Genomic DNA, 13,684 nt, shown 5'->3' with positions numbered 1-13,684 from the left:
ATTAAATGATTAAAAGCTAAACCAAGTATTTATGCCTGTTCATATGAAAAAGCAAAAGAAAGCAGAAGTGTATCTTACACATGTATATATGAATCCCTCGTCAAATTTTGTGGCAGACAGGAATGAGCACCTCAGGGCCTGGGCCTCTGTTGCAAGCTAGGTCTCCTGGGAGGAAGGCTCTGGGATGGAGATTAGCATGCAGGAGATTTATTTTGAAAGGGAAGAGAGGAAACTGTGATTGGGCAAGACTGCAATGCAGTCTCAATAGAAGCCTCAGCTAACACAGAAAATGTTTTATAAAACATTTTATTGAGATATAATTCACATACCATAAAATTCACCCCTTTAAAGTACATAATTCAATGGTTTTAGTTTATTCACAGTGTTAATATAGAACTTTTTTTGTCACAACAAAAAGAAACCCTGTACCAATTAGCAGTCACTCCTCTTCCTCTCCACTTCCCTCAGCCCCTTGAAGGCCCAGTCTACTTCCTGACTCTATGCATTTGTCTATCATGGACATTTCATATAAATGGAATCATATATGAAAATACATAGTCTTTTGTGTCGGACTTCTTTCACTTGGCTTGTTTTCACAGTAAATCCAGTTGTAGCATGTATTAATACTTCATTTCTTTTTATTGCCAAATAATATTTCATTATGTAGATATATCATGTTTTGTTTGTCCATTCATCAAGTGATGAACATTCGGGTTGTCTACTTTTTGGCTATTATGAATAATGATACTATAATCATTTGTGTACAAATTTTTGTGTGCACACACATCTTCATTTTCACTCCATACACCTAGGAGTGGAAATGCTGAGTCATACGATAATCTATGTTTAACATTTTGAGTAACTATCAGACTTCTTTCTATAGCAGCTAAACCATGTCACATTTTTACCAGTAATGTCTGTGGGTTTCAAGTTTTCCATATCCTCATCAATACTGGTTATATGTCTTTTTAATTATCTCCATCCTAATGGGTATAAAGTGATATCTTATTTGGTTTTGATTTGCATTTCACTGATCAATAATGGTGAGCATCTTTTCATGTGCATATTGGTCATTTGTACATATTCTTTGGAGAATACAGGTGCTTGGGTCAAAAGGTCTATTCAAAAAACATTTTTGCCATTTAAAAAACTGCATTATTTGTTTTTTCATTATTGAATTGTAAAAGTTCTTTATTCTGAGTACAAGTCTCTTTTCTGATAAACAATTTGCAAATATTTTCTCCCATTCTATGGTTTGTCCTTTCACTTTCTTACTGGTATTGTCTACAGCACAAAAGTATTTTGATATATTCCTATTTATCTTTTTTTCTTTTGTTTCTTGTACTTTGTCATATCTAAGAACCAAACATAACCTAATCTAAGGTCATAAGGATTAACTCCTATGTTTTCTTCTAAATGTTGTATAGATTTAGCTCTTACATTTGGTTGTATGACCTATTGTGAATTAATTTTTTTTGTATAAGGGCAAAATTTCATTCTTTTTCATGAAGTTATTTAGTCTTTTCCCAATATTTTTCTCCTGAAAAGAATGCCTTTTCCCTCACTGAATGGTCTTGGTATCCTTGTCAAAAATCATTTGACTATATATGTGGATTTATTTCTGGGATCTTTATTCTATACCTTTGGTCTCTATGTCTATCCTTATACCAGTACCATTTGTCCTGATTATTGTAGCTTTGTAGAAGTTTTGAAATTGGAAACACAATTAATTCAAATTTTTTCTTTTTCAGGATTGTTTGGCCATCACTCTAGCAGGTTAGCTTCTTTCAGCTGGGATCATTCTCAAAGGTGGTTGACAGCTGAGGGCTGTGTGTTGGTGGCACTTTCAGCAGCTGGAGGTATGAGTCCTTTATTTCTGAAAGGGGATACATTATAGTATGCAGAAAAAACAATCACTTAGTGAGATGAAATTTTAGTGTAGGAGGAAATATTCAAATAACCTCTCCCTAGGTGTTATAAGAGTATTTTCATGGTTGCTAAAACCACAGGGAAGGAATGGAAAACAAAATGTATGTTCACAGGCAAATTCACAGGTAAAGAAGTCTGTATCAGTGATCTGCTAAACTTATAATACTGCCTTGAATATTACATATCTACAGTGGTAAACCCATTCACATGCATACAAAATTCAGAATTAAGAGCAAAGGTCGATCTTTATAATAGCTGCCTTCCTCCCTAGGACTCTCTCCTTCACCCACTCAGCTCTAGTCACTCATCTCCTGCATGTCCCTTGAATCTGCCACGCAAACTTCTGCCTCAAAGCCTTTGCACTGACTATTTCATTTTCCTGCAGATGTCCTTCTTTAGATCATCACATAGTTTACCCCTTTACCTTCAAAATCTTTGCTCAAATTTTACCTTCTTATTGAGGTTTGCTTTAACTCCTACCCTGCAGCACTCCCAGCTCTCCTTTGTCTGTTCTGTTTTTCTCCATGGAACTTATGATCTAACACACTATACAATTTATTTATTTTAAAGTTTGTGTCTGCCCTTCCCAAGTGCCACAAGTACAGACATTTTTATCTGTTTTGCTTACTGGTTTACCTCTAGAGCCTGGAATAATGCTTGGTACTCAATAAATATTTGTTGAACAAATGACTGAAACTCAGTTGGATACTTAATTTATAAAGATACTGTGCTTCATGTAAGTTACTCTATGTTCTTATTTCCAAATTAAATGGAAAGTTAAGTGCTTACTACACATAATACACTTGGTTTCATACTTGTATATGCTCCCTAATTAAAACTTTAATACTTTAGATTACAATGACATGGGTATTGCTCATGAGCCAACGGTATAGGAACTGTTTGTCTTCCAAGGACCTGCACTGGGTAAAGCACTAAGTATTTCTATTCCCTCCCTGCTATACTCACCCATAAGAGACTCCAGAAACAAAACATATGAGATGAGAGGATGAGAGAGAGAGAGAGAGAGAGAGAGAGAGAGAGAGAGAGAGAAAGAAACAAAAAACAATTCACATACGCTTCAGTTAAAAAAAAAAAAACTAGATTACTCACTGCCTACTAAGCTGGCAAGAGAAGAATCAAGATCACTTCCAAGTGCTTTGCTGGCTGCCATCGCAGGACTGTGTGGTACCATTGAGACAGGTGCAGGCTGCCCAGCTGGTGCCATAGTTGGCATCAAAAGATCACCTAGACCATCAAACACTGGAAATCAAATGGACTAGGTTCAGAATAATTGAAAACAAAAAAAGTTCATATGCAAAATTAAAGTAAAACTGTCTTTTGATAAACTATGGAAACAAGTGAATACACAATCTTATAAAAGAAGGCATGTAATTCACACTTTCCATGACTGTAACACCAAGAAGAACATGTCGACATATGTCTACTCATAAAGTATGAAAATACTAATGAACATGAACAAGGATGGAAAAAAATCTGTATAATGTATAGGAATGAACACAGACTTTGCAGCCAGAACTGGGCTTCAGTTCAGCTGCATGCCTCACTGGCTATACGACTTTAAGAAAATTACTCTCTGAGCTTTTTAGTTTTCTCATCTGTAAATGGGGAAAGTATGACCATGGCTTTGTTATAAATATTAAATTAGGTGATATATGTCATGTGTTTATTATAATGCTTGCTTTATATGGGCACTCAATATTGCCATTGTTGCTCTTATTCAAGAAAATAGCGAAAAGACTTCTAATGTGCTTTATGGTGAAGTCTAAATAATTTACTCTGAAAACCTAAAATGTTTACTTTAAAAATAATTCTTAAATGAGAAAACAATGCATCTCTTAGCTTCCTACAAAATTAGGAAACAAAATAACATCTGATATAACAGTCAGCATCTAGTAATAGGTACCTGAAAAAGTTGATCACATTGTAGAAGTAATAATTTTGATTTTTTTCTCTCTAATTAGAGCAATCATTTCTTGTTGTAACTCTAAGGGCATAAGTAAATTAAATACTATTTTAAATATCAGGGATCAAATGCATCACTGATGGCTCCTGATCACCAAATAAGTTACTAATTGTTCAGTTCCTAGAATACAGAAAGTCCATTCAAAATGCAGACACATAGCATTTGCATAAGACATTGCTAATATGTTATCTATGTCAAAAACTTTGTAGTTATAAAATTTTATCAAAAAACTATGCATATCTACCACAACAACTACTATACAATAATTTTAAAGTGAAAAAGGACAGCATTCAACTAGGCACTGGCAATAGAAGCAACCAAATTGTCAGGCAGAGGATTTATTTGGGGTGTTTCTGAAACACATTTAATTGCCGAAAACTCACCAATTGAAAATTTGTAGTAAGGACCCAGCATGGGAAGAGTAGAATGGAAGAGAATACAAACAAAATGACAGCAGTGATGAAAGGTTAAAGGCAGGCAAAGAATACTATTTGTGTCTCAACTTCATAAAACTGAGGGCCATGCAGGCTTCAGAAGATGTAAGCAACAGCAGTGGGAGTGTTCACATATTCAAACACTGTACAAAAATTTAGTACAAAGTATTTGTTTTTCTTTAACCATCTCTAAACCATGTGCATGTAAGCTCAGGCAAATAGCTAGTGTGCAGATTAAGTTAGATTTCTGCTAAAAATAAACAGAAACAGAGAAAGGATTGCAGGTTATTCTTATGGATACCAATATGTACTGTAAATTTTAATTTAAGTTACTGAATGAGAGATTTATTAATGTTTTATAAACCAAATTACCACTCAATATTTGCTTATTGTAAATTTCCTGATAGCATACTAACCTTAGGTAGTTTTTTTTTTTATTATTATTATTATTACCAGGACACATGAAAAGAATGTTTGAAAGTCACTGCCTCACCTGATGGATCAAAGGAGCTGCTGCTGGAAGTTGAAGGCGTTGTCCCAAAAGCTGCCTCAAAATTGGGCTGTAGCAGGTTATTCTGAGCTGGAGTCACTGGAGACGGGGAAGGGGCCATGAAAGAACCCCCAAATCCTGAAAAAAAGTTCCGAAAAAAATAAGCAGAAATAATATAAAGGTGGGTAAAGGCCATAAAAACAGAATTTAAAAAGTTATAGAAAAGTGAAAAGGAATTGATTGCATGTTGAGTAGCAGTGAGTGAAACAGAGTAGCTCTGAAAAGTTGTTCAAGCATAATATTTTTATATCTGATATGCATTAATGAGAGATTTAATTTAATTAGAAATAAGATAGCACACAAGTATACCCTTATTAAGAGGAAACTATAGCAAGTATATCTATTATTACAATGGAGTATATAAAACAAAGAAGGTATCACTAGGGTTAAAATTCAGATATTGAAATTTTATGTTTCTTCAAATCATAATATCTGGTTTCAGAAAATGTTTACTGCAAATTATAATAAAATGCAAATACAAATCATAAAAATACACATCAAATCTTTAACATCTATCATGTTAGCCCCACTAGCCCCACTGCTGTTACCACCAGTGCAGATCCCTACAACACTGCTCTCTGGATTCATCAACAGTCATGGAGTGGGATGGCATCCTGTCTCTAGTCTAGATCTCCTCCAATCTAGTCTCCACAGTGCAGCCAGAGTGATCTTTCCAAGTGGAAAATGTTGACAAAGTTACTTCTCCAAAATCTTCTATCAGCTTCCCATAATTTTTCAATTCATATAATTTGAATTCCTTTGGATAGTGATCAGGTCCTTCTGTCTCTACCCACTGGCCCCTGCAGCAAAGCAGGCTGCAGCTGTGATCCGCCACTAGCAGTGTCAGATGCCTGCTCTAGGAGGAATTCTTTGCTCTCACACTGCTACCCACTACCAGCTGCACCCCACCCACATCCCCATATACATGCCGAGTATTCTCAGCACTTGGTACATGGCCCCATGCTACTCTCATTACATGTATTTATCTCCACTGCCCTGACTCCAACCCCAAGATGGCTTTATGAGGCCAGGAACTGTGTCTTCTTTTCATGCTTTTTCCACTAATATCCTGCATAGTGCCTAAAACACTGAATTAATGCTTATTAAATGAAGGACACTTTTGAATATGAAAGGTGAGGACAAATCAAAGACTACTGTAAAGTAATCCAACCTCAGCTTAACTATTTATCCTTTGATGGCTAGAAGCAAAACATTTCTCTCAATCAACAGACAGAAACAGAAGCAGAGATCACTCTGTATTGCTGCTGAACAAAAATATACAACCTGTGAAGGAAGTGATTTCTTAACAAGACACTGGATGATATTCTATTATAAAAGAATTTATTACTACCAGAAGTCATTCCTGTATACAGCTTAAGTATATATTCCTTTCAAATCCAGCCACATTATCTCTTTTTCACAAACTGCTTGCCAAAACAGTGTTTCAGAAAACATCCTTAAGTTTATATTCCATAGAATCAATATACAATTTTGAAAATGATTTCCACTAAAATTCTCTACTATTTTCTAAAGAAAGTGGCAATGCTGTTCAAGTTATATTATTCCTAGAAATTGACAGTGATGTGGGTTTAGGCTTTCCTCATATGTGTATGAAAAAATTTTAATTTGGAAAAAAAGTTACTTATTAGATGATCTTTACAGTTCATGATGGCTACTTTAAGTGATTTTAGTATTTGAATGGCATAAGTATCATGTAACTTTCTTTACTGGAGAAGACATTCTCTAAATCAGTAAGAGCTTAGCCCAGCAAAGGTAGGTTAAAAGTAATTATTTTTGTGAATGTGACCATTTTGATTTTAGGAAGATTGGTAGCTGTATTAATGTTGATTTTTAAAAAACATTATCCTGCACCTCAAGTTGGAGTGTGTCTGGTTAATTTAGGCAACTGTTGCCTAAATTATGTTGTGATTCTCTTTCTATAGGTGAATGTAGAGACAACCTGACTCTTGACTTCTTAAAACTTGGCCACGGAAAGGACAATTTATTTTAGAATCACAGCAGATTAGTGTTGGAAAGGGCCTCAGGATCATCTGATTCAGTCCTGTCATCTCATGGCTAGAAGAAATGACTCTAAGAGAAGTGAACACATTGGTAAGCTTCAGCAAAAAGAGGAAAAAGAGTGCATTTACCTAGGACACTCTGCTTAGTGCTATTTCCACTTTATGCTAAGATCACATCTATAGGTGAATAAATAAAGCTGTTCACTGAAAGAAACATAGCTCCTTCTCTAAGAAAATTAAAGGTAAAGTCAACATTGGCCTGAGGTTCACCAAGTGCCAGGCACTGTTCTAGGTTTCCTTTTTTAAGGTGAACCATATGAACAACACGAATGACTGATATTTGACTGTTTTGATCCTAGAAAACCAGCAGTTTTAAACGGTTCAATCTAAAACACACATTAGCTTATCTAATCTTTATAACAACCCCATGAAGTTCAAAGATGAGAAAGCTGAGGTCAGAGATGTTAAATAATTTCTCTAAGGTCATATGAAGGCAAATGGCGGATCCAGGATTCCACACAGGAATTCTCCAGAGTCTGGACTCTTTGCCACTGTACCACACAGCCTCTTTCCCACATCCAGAAAAAATGCTGTAGTGGTAACCTTCCTATACATTTATAAAATTTTCGAGATCTGGCAGGATGACTTTTTCCCATTATACTTGGTTCTTATGAAGTAAGTGCCCTCACAAGCCTAGAATAATTAAACAGCTATTAGGTGATATAAAATGACCAACTGATGTCAAAAAATTGCTATAATGAAGAACTAAACAGGAACATTACAGACATTAATGAAGAGTTTGAGGAATTCCTCCTGGTAACTAACTGAAAAGTTTTAAGGCCCTGGAATAGAGTTAATAGGAAAATCTAAACAACTAATCTTTCTATGTGGTTCTAATGTACATTAAGAAAGATGTTTACACGGGTACAGTGGCTAATGTCAGTAATCCCAGCACTTGGGGAGAGGTTGTGGCAGAGGATCATTTAAGGCCAGGAGTTTGAGACCAGCCTGGTCAATATAGCGGACCTCATTTTGTATATATATATAAGCCAGGGGGCATGATGGCACATGCCTGTAGTCCCAGCTGCTCAGGAGGCTGAAGTGGGAGGACTGCTTTAGCTCATCAGTTCTAAAGGCTGCAGTGAGCTATGTTCACACCAGTGCCCTCCAGCTTATGCAACAGAGAGTGACCTTGTTGCTTAAAAAAATAAAATAAAACAAAAGAAAGGTGCTCTATGGAATGGATTGGAAACAGGGTAAGGCTTTTGTGCATACTGTAGTCATATTTGAACCGTCCTACATTATAACTGAAGAGCCAACTGTTTTCAGGTACTCAAGCATCTGTTGACACACTGCTTTTTAATCACAAATGATTAGTCTTATGAATGTATTGTTCTAAACGGGAGTTGCCTAGACACTTAATGAAGTTCTATTGATTCAGATATAACAAATCTGACTGGCATAGTCTACTTGGTCTGTATAACACATCATATTGTTTCAGTTGCAAGAGTACATTTTTTTTTTTTTTTTTTTTTTTTTTTTTTGAGACGTCTGTCTCGGTCTGTCACCAGGCTGGAGTGCAATAGCACCATCTCGACTCACTGCAATCTCTGCCTCCTGGGTTCAAGGCATTCTCCTGCCTCAGTCTCCCAAGTAGCTGGGATTACAGGTGCATGCCACCACACCCAGGTAGTTTTTGTATTTTTAGTAGTGATGGGGTTTCACCATGTTGGCCAGGATGGTCTCAATCTCCTGACCTCGTGATCCACCCACCTCGGCCTCCCAAAGTGCTGGGATTATAGGCGTGAGCCACTGTGCCTGGCCACAAAAGTACAATTTTAAAACTATTGCTACAGACACTCCCACACAGGATGATAGAATTGATCCTCTGTAGACCTTTACCCTTTAGAGGAAATTTTTACTTTTTAATTCGACACTGGGCATGTTTGTATTTTCAATTCAGTTCAAGGACCTCTGTGGCTCATTTTAAGCAATTAATGTGGTTAAGAGAACAAATGCAAAACTACAAAGAGCCTCATAGGCTGGACCATATAGTCCCCTGTCTTTGCAATTAAAGATAGGATGTGAAATACTCTTATACTAGTACAGATTTATGGTGCAGTCACCCTAATATCATGTCTATTATGGAAAAACATGGTTGTCCTGCTTGATGCCAACCTCAGATGTTAGGCATATTCCTCAACACGCCTAACTTTCTTAACAGTCCGTTTTTACCTTTGTCATCCAGTAATCTGCCTCTAGCTTTCAAACATCTATATTTTCAGTTGGTATATTTTGAGCAGTTTGACAGCTTTAAGCTTCACTGTATGAAATATTTACTTTTATTATTTAAAAACTTAACTTTCAAGTTTTTATTCAGATGCTACCTGAGATATGGATAATACCTTTATCCTACCAGTAATCTCAATGGCTTGGAGAGAATTACTCATTGTTGCTATGGATTCTCCTCTCTGCTTCCCCCTCTCCCCATTACTCCCTTTCTTCATTATTTTGAGAATGATTTTTCTAGTCTGGCCTCATTGGAAGTTGTCTTCTCCAGAATTTTTTATCATTTCACTATATTGCATGCACCAAACACCTTAAAATTTTTACTCAAGGGGTAGAAGACGACTATGGCCATATTTCAAGTGCTGTTTAATTCTGGAATTAGTATTATCTGACAGTTCTAGAACTGAATTTGAATAAAGAAGAATAATAGTTTTTACGACAGATAGGTTCATTTTCAAGAGCCTATCCACTTAGTCTTTGTTTTCAAGTTTCAAAATACATACCAATTTTAATAAAGCCTTCTCCTCAATTTTAAAATCGTTCTTAATTTTAGTTTAAAATCTCTAAAATCATTTTAACATTTAATTATATATTTATTGACTTATCTTTATGATTCACATGTAAATATATTCCCTCAAAAAAATGTAATCTTAGGCATGGGGTAAGAGTCCTTAGTCCAGTGACCAACGTAACCTTTGAACAGTCTAAACCTCCCATGACAGTGTCTGCATATTATTATTTTTTCATTCTTTCTCAAAACAGTTTTATTACTAACAGACAATCACAGGATTTTAGAGAATCTGTTTCTCTCCTCTCTCTCTCTGATTCTGATCATATTTGTGGGCTTGTTAACCATGACTAGGCTCACTTATTTATTTATTTTAAAAAAAATCCTCTTAAGTTTCAATAGACTCTGGACTTAGCTGATTCTTCCCCCAAATAAACACAGACACAACTATAATACAAATGCTAAGCTTCACTGCAAATTACTATACACAGTGCCCCCAAATATTTGTCCTACTTAATATGCATTAAACAAAAAATGTATAAGAATTGTGAAAACTCAGAAACAGCCAATTGTCAGCTAGGTTACATATATAAATGTGACTGTGGCTTTATATTGTGCTTATTAGCAGAAATTTTTTCATTTTTCATTTTTTTCTTTTTTTGTTTTTGGCAAGGAAAGCTGCTCCTAGTTCGTAGGATAGAATTATATTAATATTCCATGATGTTCTTTAGTGAGAATATGACTTTCTTATGCTTTGATACTTGAACAAGTGTGAGAAATATTTTTCTATAAGAAAACAGGGGGATTCATGAAAAATTAGCCCCCAAAAATAAGCCCTAGGAAAATTAAAAGTAAGTTTAAAAATTTCTTCACTAGGCTTTTTTTTTTTTTTTTTTTTTTTTTTTTTGTTAGAGACTTAGGGTTCACCATGTTTGCCAGGGCTAGCTCAAAACTCCTGACTTCATACTTCATGTGATCTGCCCATCTCGGCCTCCCAAAGTGGTGGGATTATGATTGTGAGACACTGTGCCAAAACCCTTATATCAGGATATAAGGTGAAATAATAGTTTACATCGTGCCAAATAAATCAGGCACTGACATATGTATACATTAAATTACAAGAATTGTTTTGAAAGCAAATGAGACATTAAAACTCATCTATACTGATTTACACTGAATATTAATTTATTTAAATAGAAAAGACAGAAGAAAGAAAGTGTACACAATATATAACTTTTCCTATCACTGAAAGAGTCACAAGAAGATGCAGTAGAAGAAATGGAAAGTGTACAGTAAATGAGACCTATGTAGATGATATTGGGTACTTTCATTGCTGATTTTCTCCTCTTTTTTACCCCATTTTAGTAAGACTTCAGAATGGACAACACAACTGAATAATTTTATTTTTTGTAAAGTGAACTAACATACTTTTGTTGTACACTTCCCCTGCTGGACCTGTCCATATACCAAGCTGTGCAGCTGTGGCACAGGTATGTGCAGTTACACCTGGCAGCAGGTGACAAACCCCTTCAGGCTTGTTCTAGATGTGTTTTTAGATCTTATTATGGGCCCCAGGGTCAAACCTCTTGGCTCTGTTACTGACCTCTGACTTGGAACTGAATGGGAACACTCCCTTTTCCCACAGGCTTTGGCCTTTCAGCTCCAGTTTCCAGTGTCCTGGGCTCTTTTGGAAACACAGTATCTCAGGTTCTAGCCTTGGAGGGCATAGAAAGGCCACAATGGAGGAGGACCCTGGAGTAGACAGTGTGGCTATGCAGCACTGGAGGTGGTCAACAGTGGCTGACCGCTCTGCCAGGCTCCTGTCTGGTAGGCTTCAAATCCCCATTTGAGATCTGTGGCAGGGGATGGGTTACCCAGGAGAGAAAGAATTCACAGGTTTCTGTGAAAGGCCAGAGCATTTGATTTTATGGGCCGTTTTAACCTTAATTATAACTTCAAAGCAAAATGTTTGTAATCGCTAATCTCATTTTAAAGTTAACAAGGTCATGATCCCCCAAATAGCTATGAAAACTATGCTATTTCTGTGGCATGTTAAAATCTTATTGCTGAACCCCCAAAATGTGTATGAAGTTTAGTGGTTTAGCAAGAGTTTGAAAGTTTCTGTAGCCAATTTGAAGCTGATATAAGAATATCTAGGCCTGGAGAAAAGCCAGGCAAATGAGTGGTTTATTTCACCAAGTAACCAGCTGTGGTTTGTGTTAAGTATACTGCCTCTTATTATCTCTGCAACTTCCAAAGTTCTCAGCAATATCATGGTGGGTCCCTGGTTCTTCAATGTTGAGAAAAATACCTAGTGGTAGTCACTGGTATGAGTGGTTTCAGCACACAAAACTGTCATGTTTGATCAAGGTAGTCTGGAAAGGATGGGAAACACACTAGAGAACTATTGCCCCTGGGAAAGACTGTTAAATAGCCAGTCTGAATTACTGATGGAAGGAAAGGCTAACGGCTGGGCTATGACTGCCTGCTTCAGCGTCCTGAGGAAAGATTTGACCTCAACTCAAACTTCTTACAACGCCGGAGGCTGATGAGGATCCTTTAGGATCTGCCATTAGTCACAACTAATCCAAGAATAAATGTTCCTTAGCTTGCTGTACCTGGTGCCAGGACTGTTTATTGTATAACTTGTAATTTTATGGGCTATATCTACACTAAAAAAGGGAACTATTCATATGCTCTATCAAGGTCTACATGGCTAGCACTAGCACGGTATTTATATGTTTTTTTTGTGTGTGTGTTTTTGTTGTTGTTGTTGTTGGTTTTTTTTTTGAGAGATGGAGTCTTGCTCATCACCCAGGCTGGAGCGCAGTGGCGCAATCTCGGCTCACTGCAAGCTCCGCCTCCTGAGTTCACGCCATTCTCCTGTCTCAGCCTCCCGAGTAGCTGGGACTATAGGCGCCTGCCAACGCGCCCGGCTAATTTTTTGTATTTTTAGCAGAGACGGGGTTTCACCGTGTTAGCCGAGATGGTCTCGATCTCCTGACCTTGTGATCCGCCCGCCTCGGCCTCCCAAAGTGCTGGGATTACAGGCGTGAGCCACTGCGCCCGGCCTAGCACGGTATTTAAGATGTAAGACTTTAGACATGCATGGCAGCTTCCCAGTGGTGATGTGACCCATGCTCTTGTCAGTCCCTTGTCAACCTTAGGACCAAAATTCATCCCTTGTGGTGACTGTGGAGGGACCTCAGAATCTGCATCTGAGTGAATGAGTGTTCTGTGATACTACTGTTGTGCTTCCTGTTACGTACCCTTCTAAGTAAAATCAGAGTAAGATAAGCCAACAATGTCTTGTGAGTTTGACTAATAATCTGAACTTAAACTTACTGCTGTGGTCTTGCAACTGGTCTTTCATAATGCTTTGCTTATGAAAATAATAATTTCTAAGTCAAGGCTATCACTAAGCACAACTTTGTCTTGCTCCCAAGGAAGACCAATACTTGGCTTTTACCATTTTTGAGTCCTTGAACTGTTTCCTTTTATCACATAAATACTACCTGGGCCACAAGCAGTAATCTTAGGCAAACTGTACTAATCTATTTCACACTATGACCCTGTTGAACTGAGATCACCCCACGTGTTTTCACATAGAAAAATGATCAGTTTGTTAAAAAAAAAAAAAAAGTGGTCTATGTAATAGCAGTTTTGACCCAATGGTAGGAGTCTATAACAGTTTCTCGTGGAGTGAGTCATATATTATGAAACCTATTTTCAAACATTATGGTACATTTCCCCACAAATTCCTTTAAAAAAAGATGGGCATAGACATTCCAAGACAAAAATTGTTACATAAGCATATTACCTTTTAAATAATCTAAAGGAAACATGTTGACTGAAACTAAGGCAGATTTGGAGCATCCAAGAAGCCACAAAGGTGGCTTGTATACAGCTGCAATTTTAAGACTAATTTCATGCAACCCTGAGAAATAATCAAACTTCTATTGTACAATG

The 13,684-nt window shown here is 36.8% G+C and overlaps 1 protein-coding gene across 11 annotated transcripts in view; it reads right to left on the bottom strand.

Moving 5' to 3' along the window:
- The window catches only part of SNAP91 (synaptosome associated protein 91), a 165,881-nt gene that overhangs the window by 25,026 nt on the left and 127,171 nt on the right, over window positions 1-13,684 (bottom strand). For 10 of the 11 annotated variants that reach the window (XM_017863004.1, XM_017863001.1, XM_017863002.1 and 7 more), the window contains 2 exons: window positions 4,841-4,975; window positions 3,040-3,189 (listed from right to left, as the gene is read on the bottom strand). In XM_017863004.1, the coding sequence (XP_017718493.1) occupies window positions 3,040-3,189; window positions 4,841-4,975 (285 nt within the window). The remainder of the gene's footprint in view (window positions 1-3,039; window positions 3,190-4,840; window positions 4,976-13,684) is intronic. The other variant, XM_017863008.1, reaches the window with a different exon arrangement.

Source organism: Rhinopithecus bieti, unplaced genomic scaffold (genome assembly GCF_001698545.2).
Source record: "Rhinopithecus bieti isolate Rb0 unplaced genomic scaffold, ASM169854v2 scaffold_66918, whole genome shotgun sequence".
Classification (NCBI taxonomy): domain Eukaryota; kingdom Metazoa; phylum Chordata; class Mammalia; order Primates; family Cercopithecidae; genus Rhinopithecus; species Rhinopithecus bieti.
Note: the sequence above shows the minus strand (reverse complement) of the source record. Positions and strands in the feature narration are given on the sequence as shown.